Here is a 27572-nt window from a genome sequence, read left to right on the forward strand (position 1 = left end):
AACCTTAACACTACCCTCACCACTACCATTCACATCAACTTCTGGGAGAAATTTTATTAAGCTGTACCAAATAGTTCATGTGCTGCTTTTCTAAGGGGGCCCAGGAGTCATTTGGTGGCATGTCAAAATGTTTGCATGAAAAACACGTAGCATTGAGGGTGTGGATGTTGTTAGCAAAATACTGTCATAGTTAAATGTGATACAGTCAAATGATATACGAATTTGTTGAATATTTATTATGACATACAAAATACAATGAATGTTTATACCATATCATTATAAGCCAATGACATGCAATTGTACCTTTTGCAAACACCATTCACAGGATCAAGATGCCTCTCCACCCACGGTTGACCTCTCTTTGGGCCTCTTGTTCTTTTTTTTTTGTTTGGAGTGTCTAGTGGGCTTTTTGTTGTTTTTGTTTTTTGCCCTTGAACTACCTGCCTTGGTATAAAGAAGAAAAGAAAAAAACCCTCACTGCTATTTATTTTTCATGCAAACATTTTGATGAGCCACCAAACACCCCTTGAGCCCGCCTTGATTCTCCAGGCTTAGGAGCAACCTTCTCACTGCCACCTGCCACCACTCCCACAAGCCTTGCCACTCCCCACCACTCCTAACACCCATTGCTTACTAGAGCCCATGTATGACAACCCAGTGACAGGAACCTCACCACCACCACCTCTACCACCCCTTGCAGACCCAGAATCCATGTCCTATACTATTTGTTCTTCTTCTTGTCCTCCTCCTGTTTCTGCTCGCGAAGGATTTTCCGCTGCTCCAGGGGGTAGGTGAAGCATCGCCAGGCCAGCCGTATGAACACCCAGAACACCATACACAGCAGGAAGTACGGCACAGCGCTCAGCACCATCCGCATGATCTGCCAGCATGAGGATGTGAGTATTAAGGTCAATGTTATGTGTGTGTTGGTGTATTAGATGATCTTGTGTGAATTCCAACTTGCCTAGGCTTTGGTATGTTCAAATAGGGAGTATACTGGACCCCGAGAAGTGTAATTACTGGTATAAAAGTAGTTGTAGAAGTAGCTGATATAGAAGTAGTAAAAGTAGAAGTAGTGTAGAAGTAGCTGATGTGGCATAAAATTGTAAAAGTAGTTGTAGAGTAATTGAGGGAGTGTGTGTTGGTGTGTTAGTTGTCGACATGCCTAGACTGTGGTATGTTCTAATAAGGAATGTGACTTGAGGATGTGAGTTTTGAGGTTAATGTTGTGTGTACTTGCAGTTTTGTCATTTGAATTTCAAATGGGGCATAGTATCATCACTAATAATTATGTAAATATTCATTATTCTGTGTGTGAAATCATGTGTTATGTAATGATATGTATTTACCTATCTGTTTATCTATGTATCTATTTAATTATATCTATCTATCTATCAATTTATTTATGTGTCTAGAGATTTTTTCCTCACCAGCACTCCCCCTCTCACTTATCGCACATTCTCAGCCCATTGAATATCTGAGTGGTAGTGCGATTCTTCATTGTCCTCACCCTCCCGTCTCATATTCCTAACATCATCTTGTCACGTATTAGACTGCCAGTGCTCACAACCCATCTTGGTATGACCCATATTCTCAAACATTTTGGGGCTTACACCTCCACACTTGATAAGGCTTTCATAGAGGTTGCTGTAGGTATGTGCATGTGTAGTTTTATAAGCCTAGTGTTAGTTTGACAAGGCTTTCGCGCCATAAACGTGGAAAACACTCATGAGAACCCAACCCGGCCTTTTGAAATGGTGGTTGTGTGAGCCAAAAATATCTGAGGATACGGGTGTGAGCAAAAAACATCATCACCCCCAGTCAACCTAATCCACCCCTCCACCAGCCTCCCCAGCACCCACCTGATCCCCGTCCATGTAGACTATAGGGTTCACCATGGTGCCGGCCTCTCCTTGTCCCTTTTTGTTTCCTTTCGCCCAAGGTTAGAGCTGCTCCGGTAGTGAAAATTGGCGCGTGGCTTCCGTAGAGTTGGGTCAGTCACGTAGGGGGTGTCGGGCTAGAGTAGGTTGTCCAGTCTGTACGCATACACCGTGTTCCAGTTAGTACGCACATCAGGGGAATATAACGACTAGTAAACTAATTAAGGTTGGGATTGAATGACTGATTCTACCGGGCGTTGACAGGGAGTAGGAAGTTAGGTTCCCTAGTCTGTGCGCACGCTTCATGTTCCAGTTAGTACGCACATCAGGGAAAGTACTGTTAGGTTATCCAGTCTGTACGCACGCATCATGTTCCAATCAGTACTCGCATCAGGAAAATAAATAAGTAAAAAGAACTTAGGGTGACTACTGTTGCAAAATACGTATAAGAAAGGAAAAGGGATGATAAAAAAAAATATAAAAAAAATATTGAAAGCTGGCGTATGGACTGAGAGAGAGAGAGAGAGAGAGAGAGAGAGAGAGAGAGAGAGAGAGAGAGAGAGAGAATAAAACCAATACACAAAAAAGCTAAATCTATACGGTTGCACAATAGCTTAGTAAAGGATAATTTAATAAAGGATCTGAAGGATGTGATTCTTTGCTCGCTTAATTGCCATTCCAACCCAACCCAACCTCCTCAGGCAATGTAGATATAACAAGGTTCAAGTATAATGTATGTGCGTTCTAAAAGGAGTATGGTGGTGCGTACGGATTGGCGAAGAAGGGAGTGACCATAATATCTACTCAACTAATTTCGGATGTGTGCGTGCTAAATGGAATAAGGGGTGTACAGACCGGATTGGCTAAGATTTACGACCATACCAACGAGTGCTTATCAATCTGTGTATTCTAACGCTGTCTAGAGTTCTGACTACTGTTTCTGATATGTGCGTGCTAAATGGAATGTGGTGCGTACAGACCGGATTGGCTAAGATTTGCGACCATACCAACGAGTGCTTATCAATCTATTCTAACGCTGTCTAAGAGTTCTGACTTCTCTTTCTGATGTTATGTGCGTGCTAAATGGAATGTGGTGCGTACAGACCGGATTGGCTAAGATTTGCGACCATACCAACGAGTGCTTATCAATCTGTGTATTCTAACGCTGTCTAGAGTTCTGACTTCTCTTTCTGATGTTATGTGCGTGCTAAATGGAATTTGGTGCGTACGGATTGGCGAAGATGAACGTACTATACTTACCGTCAAAGAATGCTTATGATTCTATACTCTAAATCGCTGTTTAGTAGTAATCCTCTGTGCCTTTTCTCTTTCTGGTGCTATGTGCGTGCTAAATGGAATAAGGTGCGTACGGATTGGCAAAGGAGCAAGCGTACCTATACATACCCATTTCAAAGGCTACCAAGGAATGCTCATCAATACACACTGCAAACGCTATACAGACCCATTATTCTTTTGCCGATATGTGCGTACTAAATGGAGGTGTGTGTGATGTAAAGCGCGTACGGATTGGCGAACACTGTACTACCAAGGAATGCTTATCAGTCTATACTCTTTAACGTTATGAAAATTATTCTTTTATCTATATATTCGTACTAAATGGAGGTGTGTAAAGTGCGTACGGATTGGCGAGCATACATACTACTACCAAGGAATGCTTCTAAATCTATATATCTTCAATGTTATTCAGATCTTTTATTAGTTTACCGATGTGTGCGTACTAAATGGAGGTGTGTGATGTAAATTGCGTACGGATTGGCGAACACACTGTTACAACAACTGTTTCAAATACTACCAACGAATGCAAAACAGTCTTTAACAATATCCAAAACCCTCATTCTTTTACCGATATATGCGTACTAAATGGAAGTGTCATGTAAAGTGCGTACGAATTGGCGAACATACAAGGACGTACTACCAAGGAATGCTTATCAGTCTATACTTTTTAACATTATATCCAGCACCTCTTATTCTTTCTTTTACTGATATGTGCGTACTAAATGGAAGTGTCATGTAAAGTGCGTACGGATTGGCGAACATACACGAACTACCAAGGAATGCTTATCAGTCTATACTTTTTAACGTTATATCCAGCACCTCTTATTCTTTCTTTTACCGATACGTGCGTACTAAATGGAAGGATGTAATGTAAAGTGCGTACGGATTGGCAAGCATACAACTACATACTACCAAGGAATGCTTATCAGTCTATACATTTTAACGTTATATCCAGCACCTCTTATTCTTTCTTTTACCGATACCTGCGTACTAAATGGAAGGATGTAATGTAAAGTGCGTACGGATTGATTGATTGATTGACTGATTGTTTTTTGGCGAACATACCGTCTTAAAGGTTTCAAGTACTACCAAAGCTTATTAATGTAATCTATACTAATTAACGCTATTCATTACCTCTCGATCAGTCTTATCTTTAATTTATACTACATTTTTTCTGCTATGTGCGTACTAAATGGAAAATAGCGCGTACAAACTGGCGAAGATGAGCGTAGCAAGCCCATATATCGTCTAAAAAGAATAGCTATATCAATCTATACAAGTTCACCGATAGACGAACCTCGGTGCTTGATTTATATCTCACATTCTCTCTTTTTTTAGGGGTGCGTGCTGCATGGAATAGAGTGAGTGCGGATCAATTGGCGAACATACCGTATATTAACTTTTACGTGTGTAGGTACTGAGAGTGTAGTATATCATAAGCGTGTACTCGAGCAGCCCAGCGCGTCCTTCCCTCCTCGCGCGGCCTCTTCCTCGACACTACTACGGAACTATTGGCTGCCTGGTTGTTCATGGTGGCGCGGCCCGTGTGTGTGTGTGTGTGTGTGATGATAATTGGACGTAATGCGTGGAAGTTTCATGTTGTTGTTTTTTCTCTCTTGTGTGTGAGTGGTCTCAGTCCTACCCAAAGATCGGTACTACGAGCTCTGTGGTCTTCCGTAGAGGAACGGCTGGCTGCCTCGAGAGAGACCCGCAGCAGACCAAGAGGTGAATTACACACACACACACACACACACACACACACACACACACTCTCTCTCTCTCTCTCTCTCTCTCTCTCTCTTGATATATATGAATCGGAGATGTGCACTGAGGCCACGCGCAGCTTAGCATATACCCTTAACTTTACCTTTATTAACACTTGGAATGATCAACCTGACTTTATAATTATCTGAAATGGTCACCGTTTTCATGAGTTTAAAATACGTATATATGCTCGTATGTTGATAGCTAAGATGCTCCCTGACTGATGTTATTTGCGTTAGCTTTCCTCTTCTTTTTGTTCTTGTTTTTTGTTCTTCTTGTTCTTGTTCTTCTTCTCACGCTTGACGATCGTATGTCCTCTCCTCCCTTATGTTCTTCCTTCTCATTTCTTCTTCCACGTTACTCCCTTACCTAATTTTTACATTATCATTTCTTTCCCTCACTTTCTTCCATTTAAATTACATCTCTACTCCTTCCTCGGCTGCCCTCTCTCTGTGTTTCATCTCTCCCGCTTTACTTCATTTCTTTCCTTCCCTCACTTAATCCTTTCCTGTACATCTCTGTTCACTTCTTATTTCATCTCTCCTTCATTTTAAGCCTTTGTTGTCATTCCATTAGTTTCAGGGCTTGGTATTAGCTGAGGGGATTTTACCATATTGATTATTATACTGTTTACTATGCTGTTATGTTAAGAGTGCAGTGTGATGTTCCCGGCCTGTTTTCGACTATGTAACATCACATATATTCGTTCTTCCTCCCTTGCTTCCGTTTACTATACTGTTATGTGAAGGGTAGTGTATTGTGATGTTCCCAGTATGTTTTCGGCTATGCTACATCACATATATATTCAATCTCCACTTATTTATTCGTTCTCCTTGCCTCTGTTTACTTTACTGCAATGTTAACGTTACCTATTCCACATTCTGTTTTGCCGGCCTTACATTTCATAATACTCGGCTGCTCATATATTCCTCTTAGGCGTGACGGAGATGAGCCACGCGCACCTATAGCGTATGCCCCTGCATGGCGTTACCTATTCTACATTCTATTATGGCGGCTTTACATTCCATCACATCTGACTCTTCACATGTAGGATTCCTCTATACGGCGCGACGGAGATGAGCACCGAGGCCAAGCGCAGCTATAGCGTATGCTCCTAACTTAACCTTCATTCTGTTTTGGCGGCTGTACATTCCATCGCACTTGGTTCTTCACATATTCCTATAAATTTCGGAGATATTCTTAAACATTTCGGCGCCCAAGCACACGTATTTTACTAGGCTTCCGTGGGATTTGGGGCATTTCCAGGGGTAGTGTTATGACCCTTCTGATAGTGCAACCCTTAGAACCCGACTGAGCTCCTTGTCAACCCTCGGAAATAGCTGATTTGAGGGGTGGAAACGTCTGAGAATACTGATCTAAGAGTCATCTCGTTGTGGTATCGGGCGGCGGTATAACAGACAGGCTCCCATCGATCCGAGTTATGGTTTAGTAATGCCGCCCGTCCCTCGACACCTACCTCGGCCACGTCACGTTAGGGCCCCGCAGCCAATCCCGAGAGGCGAGTGCATGTGAGAGAGTAGCAGAACAAGGAGGAGAATAAAACTGGGACATTTCACCTCTGCCACGACCTCAATTGATTACTTTTCGGTGTTCTTCTCTGTATCTCTTCAATGGGAAGGGCAAGATTTTCATAGATTTACATATATAATCCCGAGAGACGAGTGTGTGTAAGAGAGTAGCAGAACAAGGAGGAGAATAAGACTGACACATTTCACCTCTGCCACGACCTCAATTGATTACTTTTTCGGTGTTCTTCTCTGTATCTCTTTAATGGGAAGGTCAGGATTTACATAGATTTACATATACTACAATCCCGAGAGACGAGTGTGCGTGAGAGAGTAGCAGAACAAGGAGGAGAATAAGACTGGGCCATTTCACCTCTGCCACGACCTCCATTGATCACTTTTCGGCGTCCTTCTCTGTATGTCTTTAATTGGAAGGGCAAGATTTTCATAGATTTACATATAGAATCACAAGAGACGAGTGTGAGTGGAAGTAGGAGCAAAAAGGAGTAAGGCCACAACATTTTGCCTCTGCCACTTAACTCAATTGATTTCTTTTTGTCTTAATGATAACAGCATATAAGCAAGCGTATGAGTCCTTTAACTAGTACTATATGTCTTCCTTCCCATAAAACTCGAGTAACACAAATAGCAAAGAACGAGAAAGAAATGTACTATCAGGTTTTCACTATACAAACACAACTTCGATAGGAAACGTCAGTAAAGATCAATACCAAGGCCCCATACTAAGGCAGTCGGGATAGAACGGATGTATAAGTGATTTAAAGTAGCCGAGAACAGGCGGAGAACAGCACAACCTTACGCTCCATCCTTTAGGCCTTAGGGTATACACTAGCTGCGCGTGGCCTTGGTGTTCATCTCCGTCGCGCCATAGAGGAACATATGGACAGTCTGGTGTGATGGAATGTAAAATCGCCATAACAGATTGTATAAGTTGAGAGCATTGGCTATAGCTGCGCGTCGCCTCGGTGCTCATCCCCGTCTCATTGATCCTTGAACAGAATGTAAAGTCGAAATTAGAGGATGCTTAAGCCATATTTAAAGCATACATAAAACTAGCGTAGTAGAATCATTCATTAAAACATCGAAATATAAAATAAAAGATATGCACAAAGATCGTATAATTGGGAGACTTTCATATGTTGGCCTTAGGTAGAGGGAGCGAGCGACTGAACTCCAGGCAGAAGGAACTCATTATGAAAAGTATGAAAAGGATGAAAATTATTATGGTGCTCTAGCTAGTACATTCTGGCGAGAAACGATAAGAAGAATAACGCCATTGAAAAGCTTAGTGCGTGAATAAACAGAAGATACCCGAGAGGAAGAGGACCTGTGAAGAGATGCAAAGCTATAGAGGTCAATTAAGAAGAAAAGAGGATAAAGATGGAGATGAAGAAGACGAAGAAGGAGAAGGAGGAGCGGCATAAGGCGTTGGTTCTCCTCAGCCAGCCTCGGCCGAGCCACAGCGGGTCGCGCAGCAATTATTCACGCGCTGACATTTGGACTTCCGGACGTCTTTCTCCGCGGGTCGATATATGTGACTCAATAAATCCGACTTTATCCCTTCATTCACCTAATGGTCGGCACTAATCTTCAGAGGAATGTAGAGGTTAATAGCTAGATAGGTAGCTAGATAGATAGATGAGCAGATAGTTATGTACACACACATATATATATATATATATATATATATATATATATATATATATATATATATATATATATATATATATATATACACACACACACACATACATACGTAAATGCATACATACATACATACATACCAGGCTTGAGTCCAAGTACATCCACTCGTACTTGTACTTAAGTACACTATCATGTATTTGTACTTGTATTCGGGGCAACAGATCGTTTATACTTGTACTCGTATCTGAACTCGGACTCCAAGTACTCGATATTCTTTACGATTACATTCGAGTACAACCAAATAATGCAAGCGTGTGGCCGCTGTGGTGTTTAACGACCTACATGGGTGGAGGTAAGGTCAGGATAAGGGATTAATAAAGGTGTGTCCTAAGCTTGGGCCTTGGGGAAGCCTGGTGGCTGGGCCCTGGGCTGAGGTGACACTGAGATCATGTGAGGTGACTCAAAGCAAAGAGAGGTTGACAGTTTGCCATCTGCCAAAAGCAGAAAAGCAGAAAAAACAATCTTAAGGTTAAATTAGTAAAAAGAACTTGTACTTGGATTCGAGTATATTGCAAACATACTCGTACTTGGACTCGAGTTCAGCTGTAAAACTGAGTAATTGTACTTGTACTTGGATTCGTGATATCGTTTTGTTATTGTACTTGGACTCGAATACAAAAAATATACTTGAACCCAACCCTGATACATACATACATACACATGATACATACATACATATATAAATGCATAGATGGTTAGATATACCGACAGACAGAGAGATATTGATATTTAGACTTACATGCATGAATACATAATAGTTAAACACATCCATATATATATATATATATATATATATATATATATATATATATATATATATATATATATATATATATATATATATATATATTATAGTCAGCCAGCCAGCCAAGCAGGTGATTCAAACAGATGTCTTTTCCCTCTTGCCCAAGGCTGTTGTGTTGTTCGTGGGTAATGAACATTCGAGCTAAGTGGGTGATTCATTATATAGAATTGTCTGATCGCCTCCTCTTTGTCGAAGGCAGTTGTATTGTTAAGTGTTGGCTCGAGAACCGGGGAGCAGAGGTGATTCAAATAAAATATAGTTGTTTGATCTCTCCTCGCATTGTTAAATATAAGTATAGCCTTGAGGACTGTGGAGCCAACTATGTAATATAAATAGTTGCTTAGGGTTCATCTATTTTGTCCAAGGCTGTTATAATGTTGGTTAATGCTTGAGAACCTTGCACTTAGTCAACCAGGTGGTTCAAACCAGCAGTTGTGTGATTCATTCCCTCTTGCACATTTCGGCCGCAGCACTCACTCACTCACCATTCAGCACGAGGGTGGAGTGGGTCTGGCCGGAGCCTTCTCAAACTCCTTGGGGGCACGCTTCACCGCCTTAAACCGTGAGAACTAATATATATAATGCACTTTGTAGACATGGATTCATATTCTCAAACACTTTTGGGGGTCACATGTTCACATTTTAGGTTTTCGTAAAGGTTGTGTTAGGATTTCCATGGCGGGTAGTGTTACGAGTCAAGTGATAGTTTGACAAGCCTTCTGCACCATGAACGTGAAAAATACCCACTCATGAAAACGTGATTAATCTCCTTTGTGGCCTTTGGAAATGTTTGTTGTAAAAGTAGTAATAGTAATAGTAGTAATAGAAATGGTAGTAATAGTAATGGTCGTAAGTAATAGTAGTAATTTAGTAAGGGTCGGCTTTTGCGCAGTAATAGTAGCGAGTCACTAATTTTCTACTGCAATACTATTCGTAATATATTAATAGAAGACAATTAAAGAGAGATAATGTCATTTTTTAATTGTATAATCACAGACGCCAATTAGCTACTTTTAAATTCTGCAACCATTGAATTACTGTTTATATTGAACGAATACTTTATGAATCTCTCTCTCTCTCATGTTTAAATTTTGACCAGGTTTCTTCATTATTCATGTCTATTAATTTTCTCTCTCCATGTTAGTGTTTGTCTCCCGCTGATAGCCTACCACTTCCTTCGGTCATCCTCTGGGGGCTTCGTGGTGCAGTGGTTAGCACACTCGGCTCACAACTGAGAGATCCCGGGTTCGATTCCCGGAAGGAGTGGAAAAATTTGGGCGGCTTTTCCGATACCCTGCGCCCCTGTCCACCCAGCAGTGAATGGGTACCAGGTATTAATCGGGGGTTGTGTCCCGTCTCCTGGGATCTGTTCCCTTCTATAATTCCTTCCCCTCCTGTCTCTCTCCGGCATATGACCACAGATGATGCGCCAACTAAATGAAACTTTCCAACTTTCGGTCTTCCTCTCATAATCATATCCATCATTCTCTCTCTCTCTCTCAAAAGTGTTTAAATAAATTTTAATCAAGTTTATTCATTAACATTAAGAGAACACTTCTGAAACAAATAATTCTTTCAATGTCAAGATAATTTCAGGATTCGTTCAAAATTGCAGAAAACATCAAACCATAAAATAAGTAATGTTATAGGATGCATTCACCAACCATTCCTTGTGCATCATTTCAGTTATCATGTCTGTTCCAGTGACTGACTCAGATACGTGTAGTGGCTCACCGTGTGGTAGTAATGACAGGCTGTTGTGTTTTGGGGGCTGTGTTGTATGTCTCAAATATTTTCTCATGAATTCTGTGGTACATTTGATAGATTAATACCTATAAATCAATGGCCGAGTGTCCACCTTGCAGTATTTTTTTTTTTAGGTACATTAGGAGTCTCAACAGATTCTTGCTTCTGCATTTAACATTTTTTCAACACTATGATTGGTTGATGAATACCAATAAATTAATGCCTCAGTAACCATTCACACTGGCAGTAGAGATCACTTTCCAACTTTCGGGTAAAAGAACAAGGCTGTAGACAAATGGTGAGAATCATTTTGACAAACTGTGGAATGAACTCAAGTATTTCAAACATAGCAAAAAAAAATGTACTCTGGAATGTTGAATCAAGGTGTAAAAATGAAATCGTGGCAGAGTATCGACAATTTTTTTTATTTGGACAACAGATTATTTTTAAGCCTTGGCTCAATATATTTATAAGTATACCTTTTGTTCTTGATTTGAATACTAACTGGAATGGCATATACGTACAAACTGAACATACATAACTCTACTTTTGAAACAGTTTTGCCACATTTTCTCAACATTTTCTCTCTAACTACGCAAAGTAATGACCGATAAAAACATTCATAGTAACTAATGGGTAGTTCCACACATTCCAACGCCTACCTACACTCTTTCGTACGAATGTTCCAATATATTCTTTTACGGTAACCTCTACAAAACGGGAGGGTAGGTAGGCAGGTCCCTTAGAGAGATCAGAGCCATAAAATAGAAGTGTGTGGCCAGCTTCATCACAGGCATCACACTGTTACCTAAAGAGCAGTGTGAAATTCAAATTGATGCTATAATAGTATTTTTTTGTGCTCTGTGAACTTCAAGATTCTGACCCTACCCAGAGCACAAGATAAACACTGAAGTACCAGCATTATTTTGAATTCTGCATGGCATTTTCCTCGGCTCTTTCAGTAATATGGCGCCTGTGATGAAGGTGCCCACCCTCCCCTATTCTACAGCTCTGATGAAGACTTTGTATCCTTGCCATGAGAGTCTCAACAAGACCAATGCCACTAGAGTAGTATCATGTCGCCCTCGGGTAGCAAATTAAAGCCACAACCTAGTCTTAATGGAAGCTGTTATTGTAAAATTCATGTTGAAAGATTTGTGCTGCAGATGTTGACCTTATACATATCACGGCTCTACTTATTCAATAGTTAGGTTTATGGCATCTACAGCATTAACTAGAGTAACACCTGAAGCACTCCAAACCCCGGCTCACCAGCATGTGTTAAGTAATATCAGAGACATCGTCTGTTAAAAACTAAAAAAAATGAACAATTAATATTAACAACTGCACCTTAAGAATTAGCAAGTAATTGTACACGCACACACACTTGGTAGCATTGTTAAAGCTGTGTTTGTGCTGCTGCTGGAGATGAAAATACACAGATGCAGCGGTTTTGCTCCCAAACATATAAACTTTATACGTATAGACAAACAACAACTCGCACCAAGGAATTGTACGCTTTTGCACCTTTTTGTGCAGCAGCAAACATTTTGACAAAGATTTCCATGACTATCTTGATCTCCAGCCAATACATGTCATGCACGGAGAAAATATACAGAGGGTGTAGGTGAAGGTGTAGGTAGTCGCCTCCAACGCCTGCATTTACATGGAGGACAGTAAGACCCTAGCCAATCCCTAATACTGTATTCCCTTCCTTCACTAGCTAGTAGTGCTTGTCATGTAATGAAAACGTGGATGCCAATAAGGTTTCTAGACATGGAGAAGGTTGCAGTGGACCTGTTGTTGTGCATCTTGTTCTACTAACTCTGCTATGCTGTACATAAATGGAATGTCTGCCGACCCTAAACGGAAATTACACCATGAATTACACCTGTAGTAGTAAACTGTATTAAAGACATAATCACATCTTATTAATAATTGTTTCTTACTTTGTACTAAGCTTGTTCTGGAACGACGACCACTGGCTTCAACAAGGACTGCAATGCAACGCTGCCACAGCGGGGCTCCCCAAAACATCCGTACAAATAAACGTCAAGTTATAAAAGTAAGACAACGAATTTTGCAGTCAGTGGCATTGAGATTTACCGAGCACAATACTGATGATTCACTATCTCAGTAAACCTAGTCTCAAAGAGTTTATAATCAATAGTTTACGATAATCATCTCAGTGATCTTTAAAAAATTATACGAGTGGCCAAGACGCCTGAGCCCAGAGATGGCTTCCTCCTTCCCTCCCTCCCTCCTTACGCCACTGCCACTCCTCTATAAAAGCTAGACAACAACTGGCTCAGCTTTCACATCACTGGAGCCGCGAGCCGCCACCTATAGCTCATCCTTCCCGTTTATTGGTGGATTTCTCATGAAGCCCACGATGTCGGCGGACTTGCGGCTCCGGTTGTACTCAGTGACCAGGTGGCCGTGCCTGAAGAACTTGAGGGTGGGGAAACCGTGGATCTGGAAGCGGGTTGCCAGACTGCGCTCCACCGTGGCGTCCACTGTGGCCAGCACCCCTGTCTTGCCCTCAGCCGCCAGCTCCACAGCGGCCTGGCCAAAGTCACCCTTCATGGCCTTACAGTGGCCACACCCTGAAGTCATAACAAGGGGCGCAGTTAGTGTGACTCGTATTATAGTTACAATATCAGGGGTTAATATAAAGGCTTACAAGAAGAAAATTACAAGATTGACTGATAAAGTTTACAAGATGAAATCAAAGCTTAACTGATAGTGTTGCATCACAAGCTAATAATACAGTTTACGAGTAACTGTACTGTATGAAATAGAAAAATTGCTGTGGTTCAAAATCACTAACAGATAAGACAAGAAAATGCTGAGTACCATCAGCTGGGAGCAGGTATTCTTGCCCTTCACACACTATGAACCACAGGCCAGATTCATCAAGCCACTTACAAGACCCGTCATTGGAAAGTCTTCTGGTAAATCTGTCCACTACGAACATTCATTGTGTCAAGGGGCATCGGAGCCACCTAAAGATCAAGAGCATTCATAGTGGATGGAGTTATCAGAAGACTACCTTACCAACAACAGGTCTTGTAAGTAGCTTGATGAATCCGTCTTTTCAATGGAAATCCCCTTCCCTAACCAATCAAAAAGCTGCCGCGCCAAGAGCACCACCACCAAACTGAAGGCAATGAGACGGCTTTATGACTCACAGGGCGCGTAGAACATGACCAGCGCCTCCTTGTTGCTGATGAAGGTGTCGAAGGTGGCCTCCGTCAGGTGGTGGATCAGCTCCCCGCCCTGCACCGCCGCCCACTCCTCCTGTGGTGATGGCGGCGGAGGAGGAGACCCACTCAGCGGGTTCTCTGGGTCCTCCATGAATTTAACGAAGTCTATTTCCTGAGGAGTAATGAAATGACTTGAGATCAAATTTGTATTTTGTTTACACGAGTACGCGTGCATTTTATCTCATAGCATCTGTCACTTTATACATCAGCGGGTGGCAGAGTTGTAACCAATGTGGCAGAGCTTCTTATGGCACTATGGCAAGCTAAGCATTGGCTTAAAGGGAACTAATTGCACCTCAAGGGCTGCCAAATAGATTGCTTAAGGTTTGATTGTTCTGTTTTGTTTTCATAATACATTGTCACTGTATGGAGTTTGTTGGTGGTGTTCATAGTTTTTTGGCAATCCAATGCTCTATGGCTCTCTGGGAATAAGTACTGTCAAGTAGCTGCCAATGACCCCGTCGATGCTAGACAAATTCTTCAAGGGATGGGAAGAAGGGAGGGGCTCCTTAGGATTGTATGTGTAAATGTGATTGGAATGAATGAAGAGTGGCAGAAGAGAAATTATAGAATAATTTGTGTAAGGAAAGGTAGGCATTTGGGAAGTGGGATGTTGATGGAGTGAATAAGAATGGGCAATATCTTGTGGAAGTCAGTCCTGCAAGGGGTTGGTTCTTGTAAACATTTTCCAGCATGAAAAATATTACTGTATACCAAACAACTTGAGACAATCGTGAGACATGCCCATGGTCTAATCAAAGAGTGCAGGGGGCTTTGACTGACTGTCAGCTGCTTTACTGTATGTGTTCATAAAGTGACTGAGGCAGCACACTGGATGTAACGGCTGCCAGGCAAACCCTTGCAGCAGTACACCCTGAGGGAGAATATGGATCCTGCTCCTCATAGCAGGTGAAGAAGAGAAAGCTCATAACATGATGCTTTCAGGCAGAGAAGGAAGAGAGGGTTTATGAGGCTACAATGGCCAATCCAGAGGTGTCTTTGTACACCTCTGAAATGATTTGATGATGATGTAAGATGGAATAACAGTGGTATGTCAGTTGTTCCAGAGCTTACCAGTGAAAGGGATGAAGGAGTGGAAGATACTGGTTAGCTCTTGCATTAGTAAGGTGGACAGCACATGGATGAGTTTGAGCAGAAAGTCGTGTGCAGTAGGGCTGTGGGAGGGGGGGAGGCATGCAGTTAGCAAGTTCAAGAGAGCAGTCAGCATAAAGACAGTGTTAAAATATAGTAAGGGAATGACAATGAAGTGGCTGAAGACAATTAGTGAGAAGAGTTGGTGAGGTGGAGCCTTTGATAAGTGCATGAAGCTCCCTCCACACATAAAAAAGTACTGCACACAAAACTAGACAAGGACTTATAAATTAGCATCTGAGTAGTTAGAAGTAAAGATAAAATAGAATGCTTAGCCTCAACCAAACTGGTTCAGCAAGAAGGATTTAACCCTTTCCATCTGTGCCGCAGACGTCGGCGTCACAGTATGGAATGGAAGGGGTCAAGAGGAAATGGAGGAGGATTAATCCTCCTCTAAATTCCTCTTAATCCTCTTCCATTTTCTCTTAAGAGGTTTAGAAGAGGATTAAGAGGAAATGGAAGAGGATTAAGAGGTTTAGAAGAGGACTAACCCTTTCCATACGTTGATGCCGTCGGACGCCTGTCGGACGCTGACATAGTGAAGGGGTTAAGGAGAGGAAAGAGTTGTCTGGAGGATTGTGTATTGTTGACAGGTGGAGAAATGAAGCATTGCAGGAACTGCACGCAAGTCCTGCCTTATTTTGATAGGACAGGAAAGATAAGGCTTAGCAACTACAGCACCTACTGTAGATTGTAATTCTGAGTGTAGAGTCACTAAGCTCAAGATCAATAATTAAGGCATATTTGTGCATGGTGAGTGAGCCCAGTAGTTACACAGGAGAATACAAGGATAGAACAGAGGAAAAAGTGACCCTTCAATACAGCTTCAATGACCGGCTGTAGAGGGAACGAGATGAAAATATGGGAGTTACAAAACCAGGTTGCATTCTTTAACGAGACACTCAGATGTTTGTGAATATAAAACAAACAAAATAAATTATGATCTAGAAAAGAAAAGATAAGCATTGATGCATATTTTATGAAGGAATGAGCCTGGCCGTGTCTGGTCTGAATCAAAAGTGCCACAACATCAATTACTCGAGGGAACAAAAACATTACTCACTGTCCGTCCGCCGTTATAAGGCTTAGTGTTTTTGTAGTAATTGAAGTACTTGAATGTTGGGTAGCCGCTGACGTCATTAGTGCTACAAAGGGCCTGGAAAGCAGTGCAGTCCACGGCGGCAAACTCAACCTTGGGGTCATCGGAGAACCTGTCGGCCGCACCCATGAACTCAGGTTTGGCTTTCTTACAGTGGCCACACCCTGGGTGAAGAAAGCAAAGAATCATCAGTACAAGTGTCAAGATGGAAGAGAAAATAATGAGGATGTGTATGAGTTATGGTATGGGTGGTGGAGTGACTGAATGGGTGAAGTATGGTACTCATAAGATGGTTCAGACATATAAGAATGAGTGAGGATGACTTGTGAAAAGTGTAGGGGAGCAAGACTGCGAGTAATGGTGTCAGGGGGAGGATGCCCGGGAAATGGATCAATAGAGTCGTGAGTATTGGAGAAAGTTGGCAGACAAGGGATTAACCCGTCCGCTGCAATTGGCATGGATTTGGCTTTCATTGGTCGCCTGGTAACATATAGTCCCAGGTCTTTCTCTGCCTCTGTGGTGGATAGTGGAGTGTTTCCCATGTTGTATTGGTATGCTGGATATCCCCTCCCAAGGTGCATGAGTTTATATTTTTCTTCATTGAATTGTTGCAGCCACTTTTAGTTTCATTCCTGTAGCTTGGTGATGTCTTCTTGTAGGAAATCCACAGTCAAGGGGTTAAATGTGTGAGAGGGAAAGCCATAACAAGTAAAATTGGACTCCGAGGCATGTTCTCATGAGGGGACAGGGCTTCAGAAATATTGAGATACTGATATTGCTACTAAACATCTATCAGAGGGCAATATTATAAGTTACTAATAAATTTGGGCTAGGCTTTCTTGCCATGGCCACATCATATCCAGGGAAAGCATGAATCATCAGGGTATTACATGTGGCATAGATGTGGCTCATTTTCTATCAGCTGGTTACAGGAAATAGGGTCAATATGATCAGATGAAATGAATGACTGATAGAACATATTACAAGATCAGAACATATTACAAGATCACAACATGCTAACTCCTCAGTCTTTTTCCCTTACGATACTACCTTTGAAACTTAAGAATGAGTATACCCCTAAATTCCTTTGTTTCCCCTGAAGATACTGCATTTGAAACTTAACTTGAGTATACCTCTAAATTCCTTTCTTTCCCCTGAAGATACTGCATTTAAAACCTAAGATTAGTATATCCTTGAATTACAGTTGCTCCTAAAGATACTTACTACATATGAAATTAGTATACCCCTGAATTTCTTTGTTTTCCCTAAGATACTTCATTTGAAACTTTCCCCTGAAGATACTACTTATGAAATGCAGCAACTGGTATACCTGAATTTCTTTGCTTCCCTTTAAATTTGTTTCCCCTTAACCCAGTAGCAGCGCCGGGCCAAATTTGTGGCTTTACCGTGTAGCAACGACAGGCCAAATTTGTGCCATGATATATAAACCCCCCAAAATAGATGATACATAATCTGATCACAAATGCTTTGATATATATTATGAAATGGTTTGTGTGAGGGGTGTTTTTTTCTCATTTTTCTCGCTTGGAGGGACCATTAAGAAACATGATCCCCGCTGCTACCGGGTTAAGATACTACTAAAAATTTGCACTATCCCTGAATTCCTTTGCTTCCCCATAGGTTCCAAACACAGGTATAAATCATGACCCTACATGGCGCATAGAACATGACCAGCACGTGCTTCTTCTTCTTCAGGAATGACTTGTAGTTCTCGTCGGTGAGGTGGACCACAGAGGACTCCACTTCAGACCATGGCTTCTCTGGGGGCGGTGGGGGTGGGGGCTCCTGTGGGGGTCGAAAGGTTGTCAAGAGAATGTATATAAATAGGTTAGGTTGTCAAGAGTGTATATAGGGTAGGTTAGGCTGTTAAGCATGTGTATGTAAATAGGGAAGGTTAGGTTGTCAAGAGTATGTATGTAGTAAATGGGTTAGGTTGTCAAGAGTGTGTATATAAATAAGATAGGTTAGGTTGTCAAGAAAAAATGAGGGGATGCTGCAGAGGACAGTGGATGAGTTTGACAGGGTGTGTAAGAGGAGAAAGCTGAGAGTGAATGCTGGAAAAGTAAGGTTATGGTATTTGAAAGGGTGAGAGAGCAGGTCATTGATTTTGCAAAGCCGTACAGCTAGAGCAGAGGGTACAACAAAGTGTAGGACAAGGTTAGGGGAGGAGGGAATGGAGGAGGTGATTGAGTTTAAATATTTAGGGACAGTTTTATGTAAGCATGGTAGTGTGGAAGGTGAGGTGAGGGAAAGGGCAGTGAAGGGCAGACAGTTAGTAGGTGCACTGGAGAGTTATATGAAAGGAAGAAGTGTGAGCATGGAGGTAAAGAGGGGAATAAGGATTAGTATTATCCTACCAACTCTTCATATGAATCAAAGACGTGGACATGGAATGAAGCACAGCAATCGAGAATACGTGCAGTGGAAATGAGTTATATAAGAGAGTGGAGTGTGGAGTGGTGGAGTGGGTGAAGAATGGTGCATTGAGATGGTTTGGTCTACTATATTTCTATACTATACTATATCTTAAGGACTAGAGATCCCCTCCCATCTTAAAGACAGGAGGACATAGTAAAAAAAATTATAAACAGAAGCTCTCCTCAGTCATGTAATATAAAGCGCTTTTAGTTCATTCTATTTTGTCGTCCTTCACACCTTGGGATCTGTCATAAACTCCACGATCTTGTCCTTCTCCCGTGCCGAGGACACATCGAAGGCAAACTCCCCGTCCCTGAAGTACTTGATGGTGGGGTAGCCCTTGATGCTGAACTCGGTGCCCAGCTTGGTCTCCTTGGTGGTGTCGACGGCTGCGAGTTTACCCATGATCTGATGAAGGGAAAGAGATTACTAAGAATTACAAGACAAATACTACAGTCAAGCCTCAGCATTCGCAGGGTTAGGTAACAGACACACCCACGGATGTTGGGGACTGTACAAGTAAATAAATAACTTCCTAATTTGGTCTCATTGGTGACATGGGCTGCTGTGAGTTTATTCATAATCTGTTCCTCCCTAATGGTGGTATTGACAGCTACAAGTTTACCCATAGTTTGTCCGAGGAAAGAGTGAAGGGAAGAGGACAAGGGAAAACGCTATCCAGAAAGCCACTAAATATTCCTCCTTGGCGGTGGAATTGACTGCTACAAGTGTATTTACGGTTTGTTGAAGGGAAAATGAGATTACTATGACTTACAAGAGTGTAGTAAATAAATGAACAATAAATAAGAAGTTAAGGGAAAGATCTATCAGTTAAGCCACTAAATATTTCCTCCTTGGTGGTATTGACTGCTGAAAGTTTACACATAACCTGTTGACATAAAGAGAGGTGGAATCGCCTGCTACATGTGTATTTATGGTTTGTCAAAGGGAAGAGTGATTATTAAGGCTAACAAATGTACAGTGTTCTAAGCCAGATGACTGTAGATGAGATAAACAGGGCCACTTTTTCAAATGTTATGGGGACTACACACCCACATTTGGTAGGGCCTTCATAGAGGTGGTTGTTTTAGTATTTCCATGGTGGGTAGTTTTATGAACCTAGTGATAGTTTGACAAGGCTTCTGCACCATGGATGTGAAAGACTCGTGAGAACCTAATTGTGGGCTTTTGAAGTATGATGTGAGAGACAAAACTGAGAATACGGCTCCAAGAACATAAACATTGACGACACTTTAGTAGGCACTCACCCATTTGGCAAGGCGTTCATAAAGGTTGTTGTGTGGGTGTTAGTATTTCCATGGTGGGTAGTTTTATGAGCCTAGTGATAGTTTGACAAGGCTTCTACACCATAAACGTGGAAAAACACTCATGAGAACCAGACTAAACTTCACTGTGGGCTTTGGAAATATCTGTTGTGAGAGCCGAAACTATCTCAGAATACAGCTCCAAGTACATAAACATTGACAACAGAGAAGTAGGCACTCACCCCCTTCTCCTTGAGTATGGTGGCAGCAGATGTGTATTCAGGCTTCATGCGCTTACAGTGACCACACCAGGGAGCGTAGAACATCACCAGCACAGACGACTCCCCCTGACAAGGCAAAGGGTAAGGCTATTATCATCTCTGCTCATTTTGAAGGATACATACAATGCTGAGGTATGTTTGAAAGAGATACAGGAGAGAGTGAGACAAGAGAAGGTTGCAGTGGTTGGGACATATGAGAGTAGACACAGAGGGCAGAGTGCTGAGGATGGTGGAGGAAATGGAAGTATTTGGAAGGGGACCATTTGGAAGACCAGGGAGAACATGGAGAGGAACAGTGACACAAGACTTGGAAGTGTTAGAAATAGAGGAAGGATTAGCACTGGACCCAGCAAGAAGGAGGAGGATCATCACAAGTCCAACCCTAAGAATGTGAGAAGATGAACTATAAATGAAGAAGAATGCTTAGGTATGTGTGTTGTCCTTGTTGCTGGCAGCCTAAATATTCAGGCCAAGTATTCAAAGATCTTTTTTCTACAGCAACAGAAGCAGCTTAAAGGAAAAAAATATCAGAAAACAAAAAAGTCTGCTAACTACTGCTGCAAAAAGGAGACTGTCCTATATATCCCTTCCTGAGCTTTCCTTTCTTCTTCATTCTCTGTTCTTATATCCTCCCCTGCTCCCCTCTCATCCCTGACCCTCAACTAAACCCCACTCTTTTCTGTACCTCCCTTTCTGAACCTTCCCTTTTCCTCCCAATCCTCTCTCATCCCCCACTCTTTCCTGGGTCTCCCTTTCCTCATCCTTCCCTATTCTTCCCCATCCTCTCCTTCTCCTCTCTCCTCCCCTGACCCACCAACATTCCCACTTTTTCCTGTATCTTCTTTTCCGAGCCTTCCTTTCTTCCTCATTTTTCCTTATCCTTCCCCATCCTCTCCCTTTCCTCCCTCAAACAAATCCATTAACAGCATTAGGCTTTGTACGATACCTTGACGAACTCATGGAAGGTGGCGTCCGTGAGGTGAGTGACGTCGCTGGGAGTGTCTGCCCACACCTCCTCCTTGGGCTTCTCAGGGGCCTTACCGGGATTCTTCATGAAGGACACGATGCCGGCCTTGTTGTTCTCCCCCTCGTAGGTGTACTTGGGTGCTCCATCTCTGAGGTAAGGAAGAGGAAGGGCATCTGTGTTAACTTTCCTGCTTTTTTTTTTACATGAGTGAGTCTGGAGGTGATGGATGAGTACTGAAGAAGCATATATATGAGGCTGGGGTCACATGGAGAGATGGGGTGTCCAGTGAGGAAGTGGCTAAAAGATGTGGCTTGAAGGAGCTGAGTGCAGTGCTGAGAGTGAGGAGAGTAAGTTGGTTTGGACATGCAAAGAAGAGGGAGGATGGTGAGGCATTGGGAGAGCAGTGAAGAGGGGAAGGTGAGGCATCAGGGAGAGCTGTTGGGGGGTGGAGGTGCCAGGATGCCCAACACCAAGCAGGCCAAGGAAGACTGGGAGGCAGTGTGTTGAGGAGGATTTGGCAACTGTTTAACTTTGTTTGATTGATAAACACAAACAATATATGGATAATATTGATGAGATATTGAGAAGTTAGGTTGATATTCGATATTTACAAGTGCCTGCTTCTCCATTTTGCGCTCATCTTTTAACATTCTTAAATATTACGACAACTAGACTTATGATGTAGAATAATAATTAAAGAAATATGATGCACAAACTTAATACCCGTTACCCCTCTGAATGTCACTGTCTCCGCCATGTTTGTTTACATCTCAAAGCAATACCCTTGAGTCTATAAGGATCAATTCTGGCAGGTCCCAGCAAATATTAAGGGTTTTAAATGTAAAGTAATGGGATTTGATAAGGATCTGAATACATGTGAAACTTTAATAATGACCTGATGCTGGGGAGGGCGAAGAATGTTGGGTGAAAAATCTTCACCGGACACTCGTGTTTCAAACCCGTTTATTATATTTTTTTTCAAATGCCTGCCAAAATTGGGGGTGCGTCTTATAAGCCCATGCGTCTTATAAGCTGTCAAATATGGTACTCTAAAACAAATGATAATGATGATTGCTAAGTAAAGGTTTGTGCAGTTCAAGATCCATCAAAACAGAGACACTGCTAAACTTACTCAAAATACATGAGTGTGGGGAAGCCGGTGATGTTATACTTTATCCTGGCGGCCGAGTTCTCTGGTTTGTTGACGTCCATGGCCACCAGCGTGTGCGTGTCCTTGAGCTCCGTGGCGGCCATGGAGTAGTCCGGCTTGAGGCGCTTGCAGAACCCACACCACGGGGCGTAGAACATCATCATAAACGACCTCTCCTTCTTCAGTAATTTTGTGAGGGCCTGGAAGAAAGAATGAATGTTACAATCCACACACGAGATAACCCACATTTTTTTCTTTTTTTTTACAGCAAGGGAGGCAACTCAAGGACACACACACACACACACACACACACACACACACACACACACACAAAAAAAAAAAAAAAAAAAAAGGCTTGCTAGACGCTGCTCCGAACAGAAGAAGAAAAAAAAAAAGGATGTGGGTCAGTTGTTATGAGTTGAGTAGTTGCTTTGTTTTTTGCTTTTCCTTCTTTAGTAGTTTTGTGAGGGCCTAAAAGTGAGTTCTTGTCAGGGAATAATTGCTACAGTACACACACACACACACACACACACACACACACACACACATTCTGTTCCTGAGATAGTCTATACTCTGCAATTGTTGTTATGAATACTGTCATCCCTCAAATAGTACGGTTTCCAATAGTTCGGTTTTGGTTTTAAACAGATTGTCACAGATCTTTTAGGATTTTTAAATTTCCTGCTCATTGGGGTATTTAAAAATCCTTAAAAACCTTCTTAGAAAATCCACATAAAAATAAAACCGAGCTATTGGAAACTGTACTATTTGAAGGATGACTGTAGTTGTTGCCTGTTAGTATATGTATTTTTTCTGACTTTTCCTTCTTCAATAGTTTCGAGAGGGCCCGAAAGATACTCCTTGTTCGGGAATGACTGGTACAGCTCACACACATCCAAGAATCCAAGAAAGAAAACAGAATATGAAAGAAAAAGAAAAAAAGGAAATAATAAAAAAATGAGAAAAAAAGAAAGAAAAATAATAATAATAAAGGAAAGAAAAAAAGAAAAAAATATATAATAAAAAGTAGAGAAAAGAAAGAAAAAAAGAAAGAAAAAAGAAAACGATGAAAAGTTTCTTCCCTCCTCTCCCGTGCCCTCTGCTTTCCCTCCTTCCCTGCCTCTCTTCCTCCCTTCCTACCTCCTTCTTTCCCTCCCTTCCTCCCTGCAGTTGCTTCTTCCCTCCTCTCCCTCACACTGCTTTCCCTCCTTCCCTGCCTCTCTTCCTCCCTTCATGCCTCCTTCCCTCCCTTCCTCCCTCCCTTCCTGCAGTTGCTTCTTCCCTCCTCTCCCTCACATTCTGCTTTCCCTCCCTCCCTCCCTACCTACCTATCCCCATCAAACAAAAGAAAAACAGAAAGAAGAAAGGAAAAGAAGCAAAACAAAAAGAAAAGGGAAAAAAGTAAAAAGATATAAATGAAAAAAATAAATGAAGAAAAAAAGAGAATAATAGAGGTTTCAACTGCCCTCCCACCACCCTTGCTGCACCCACTCACATTAACATCATTTATGTGCACCACGTCCACGCCCTGCTCATCCTCGTCCCAGGGAATGTCCCCGGAAGGGTCCCGCAGGAAGGTGGACATGGACTGGATGGTCTCCCGCCGGTCATAGTCCTTGTGGAAGTCCCCGTCCTTGTAGTGCTTGAGAACGTAGGACGCCGGCTCCACCTTGTTCTTCTTGCATAGCTTTTTGCCTTCCCTGGATGGACATAGGAATAAAACAGTCAATAAAGAGAGTAATATTGCCTTTACTAATGCATCTTTTTCTTATTATATGGGCAACATTTTTTTTATATAAGATTACAGATTACATTCTTTTTTTATATAAGATTACAGATTACAGGTGGGTGCTGAATTTTGCAGCCTAACCTAATATGGAGGTATAAATAAATAAGAGTCACCCAGAGCAGGGAAGTAAACTATGGAGAAGAATAAAACAGAGGGAGGATGGGAGATAAATATAATGCCTAATGAGTCAGCACTTTTTGCACTAATTAAACTTATCACTGGCAACAACTAATCTTATCAGTAAGTAAACAGACATGAGTCACCCTGAGCACTTGAGTGAAATAAGGAGATGATCAATAAAGAGGGACACAAAATACAATCTAATAAGTTAAAAAACAATCCTTATAATGAGTTAAGAAGTGGGTGTTGACTTTTCCTTTAGACTTTTCAATGTCAACAGGAACAACCTCATCTGTAAGCACTGAGTAAAATAATGAGAAAAACTAAAATAAGGGGGACACAAAAATAATACCAAAATACCAACAAAAGAAAACAGAACAAGAGGCCAAAACGAGAGTACTAACCTTCCTTTAAACTTATTAATGTCAACAAGAGAAACAAAGTAGTACCCCATCTGTGAGTAAATAAGCAATAGTCACCCTGAGCAGTCGACGTGGACCAGAGTGGCCGTCCCGCGTAGCTCCCGAGAAACCTCCGTGAAGACTGTGTTGATCTCCTGCTTGATCTTCCCTCGCGTGTACAGCACCAGGATGTTAGTGCGTGTCCTGAGCAGCTTCTTCCAGTCCTGTATAAGAGGTGCCCGTAAATGTATGAACTAAAGGGCGATGGTACGAAAGTAAATGAAGGGTGTGACCTATAAGGGTGTCTCTCTGATGGTACAAAAGCACATGAAAGGGCATACAAAGGGTGGCTGAAAATTTGTAAACCAGAGGATGTGAATGAAAGGGTGTGAACTAAATGGTATCTCTCTGATGATACAAAGGCACATGAGAGGGCACAAGAAAGGGTATCAAACAAGGTGACAAAAATGTGTGGCATGGAGGAAGTGTTGAGTGTGCTGAGGAAGCAGAGGGTGAGATGGAATGGGCACATAAAGAGGAGGGAGGTAGGTCATATAATCAGAAGAACTGAGGAGGTAGAGCTAGAAGGGAGGAGACTAGCTGGAAGACCTGAAGATGGTGTGTGGAGAAAGACATGAGAAGGACGAATATCAGGGCGGAGAGAGTATACAATCATCAAGAGTGGGAGAGACTCAGCCCGTCCAACCCTCATAAGAGAAAATATGGACGTCTAAGAAAAAGTAGATGAAAGGGCACAGAAATGGCAACCGTGAATTTGTGAACCAAAGAATGAGAACCAAAGGGTATGAACCAAAGGGTGTGGCCTCTCTCTCTCTGATGGTACAAAAAGGACATGAAAGTCTTAAAACATGTGATGAATGTGATTGTGTGCAGAAAGTTTTATTAAAGAAATGAGATCAGTTGTGTTAATGAAGAAGCAGATAGATGCCAACCTAAAGTTTTTGGAGTTTATATAATACTGGAATAGAAAATGGTGGCAAACAGAAGAAGGAAGAGATGTAAATATAAATTGTGATAGTGATTGATGGCAAGATGATGATGATAGTAGTAATTGTAATAATAAAAATAACAATACTAGTATATAATAACATGAATAATAAGATGAGGAAGGAGAAGAAAAGATGAAGATGAAGCAAAGGAAGATAAAGAAGAAGAAGAAAGAAAGAAGATAAAGAAGAAAAAGAGAAAGATGAGGAGGCTGAAGAAAAAGAAGAACAAAAAGAACAAGAGGAAGATGATACGATGCAGGAGAAATAGAAAAAGGCGACTGAAAAGATGATGACAATGAATAAGATGATGATGATGGTGAATGACGATAATGCCGAGAATGAATGATAAGACAGTGAATAATGTGATAATGCTGAGTGACTATGATAAAAATTACAACAATGACTTCAATGGGTTAGAGAATTAAGTTACCTTGGGGTCTGATATGCTCTCCACGAAGCTCTGGGACTTGGCTGCTAAACTCACCACCACTGCCCCACACAACTGAAAACAAGGACCAAATGTTAACAGTGCAAATACTACTACTACTACTGCTAATAATAACAATAATAATAATAATAATAATAATAATAATAATGTAAAAAGATGAACTCAACACCATGGTCCCACACAACTGAAAACAAGGATCATATATTAACTGTGCAAATACTACTACTACTACTACTACTATTACTACTATCACTACTACTACTACTAGTAATGATAATAAAAATGAGAATAGGAAGAACAACAACTCATCCCCACTGCAAGTAAGAATGAAATATTAACATTTAGAGAGATAAGAGATGAATAGACACACAGAGAGAGAGAAAGAGAGAGTGGGGGCAAGAGAATGAGTGGGAGAGAGAAAGCATGATAGTGGGCGTGAGGTACAGTGCTGAGGGCTGAGCTTCGCCTCTCTCTAGCTAAGCCAACGCCGAGGGACAGCGACGATACACACTCCCATAAGCACTAATCCCCAACACATCAACATACATCCACGAAAATGCGACCGGTTATTATTTCATCTTGACGGGAATAAGAACATGACAGATACTTGTTTACACCCTCCTTGGCGAACCTCAGTAACCTAGTCAGCACATTTAGACATCCTGCTGCTAAATAAACGCATAATAAACCCATAAATAAGGCGTTTGTATTAGTGACTGTGGCAGACCGGGTATTGCGATAAGGAGCGGGATTGATAGTGAATTTATCCTCTCTGGCGGTCCTCAGCAGTCTGGTCAGCACATTTAAACGTCCTATTAACACATAAATAAGCCCAAAATGAAATAAATAACATGAATAAACCCATAAATAAGGCGTTAGTATTAGTGACAGCAACAGACCGGGTGGTAACATGTGGATAGGGGACAGGTGGTGAATTCATCCTATCTGGTGCATTTAGACGTCCTATTAACACATAAATAAACAGATAATAAAATAAATAACATAATAAACCCTTAAATAAGGCGTTAGTATCCGTGACAGCGCCAGGCCGGGTAGGGACAGATGGTGGTTTAATCCTCTCTGGCGGTCCTCAGCAGTCTGGCCAGCATATTTAGACGCCCTGAAATTAAAATGGGTTAGATAATTAAGTGTTGAGTGATGGAGGTCGGCGGGGAAGGGCTATTAGACCCACCAGAGCTAATAAGATGACAGAGCGAGGCATGACCCACGTTCGACACCCGCTGGCCACGTCCAACCACTGACTGACAACAACAAGGGAAATTTGGGGTTAAGGGATTTGCTAACCGTGTTCTTTTGGCCTCAGAAAATGCTTTGAAATTATTGTATAGGCTTTGGTTGGATTGAAAAGGGTATACGGTAATGCATCGACAACCTTTGACTAACAACAATAATGGATGTTTTTTGGGTTATAGGGTTTACTTA

The 27572-nt window shown here is 41.7% G+C and overlaps 1 protein-coding gene and 1 long non-coding RNA gene across 2 annotated transcripts; both read right to left on the bottom strand.

The window, feature by feature from the left end:
• Positions 1 to 218: 218 nt before the first annotated feature.
• LOC126982018 (uncharacterized) lies at positions 219 to 4732 on the bottom strand. The gene is made up of 3 exons (XR_007734456.1): positions 4566 to 4732; positions 1863 to 2036; positions 219 to 880 (listed from the first exon to the last, which is right to left on the bottom strand). It is a non-coding gene; the product is annotated as an uncharacterized LOC126982018 (long non-coding RNA).
• Positions 4733 to 11148: 6416 nt separating this feature from the next.
• Positions 11149 to 27412, bottom strand: LOC126982026 (protein disulfide-isomerase A5-like). Its single transcript, XM_050833749.1, has 12 exons — positions 27322 to 27412; positions 26112 to 26183; positions 24750 to 24895; positions 23857 to 24061; positions 22344 to 22561; positions 21191 to 21359; positions 20206 to 20310; positions 18936 to 19106; positions 17933 to 18065; positions 16224 to 16423; positions 13934 to 14120; positions 11149 to 13348 (listed from the first exon to the last, which is right to left on the bottom strand). The coding sequence occupies exons 1-12, from the start codon at positions 27349 to 27351 to the stop codon at positions 13086 to 13088; spliced, it is 1899 nt and encodes a 632-aa protein (XP_050689706.1). The 5' UTR covers positions 27352 to 27412; the 3' UTR covers positions 11149 to 13085.
• Positions 27413 to 27572: the final 160 nt, after the last annotated feature.

Source organism: Eriocheir sinensis, chromosome 4 (assembly GCF_024679095.1).
Source record: "Eriocheir sinensis breed Jianghai 21 chromosome 4, ASM2467909v1, whole genome shotgun sequence".
In the NCBI taxonomy this organism is placed as follows: domain Eukaryota; kingdom Metazoa; phylum Arthropoda; class Malacostraca; order Decapoda; family Varunidae; genus Eriocheir; species Eriocheir sinensis.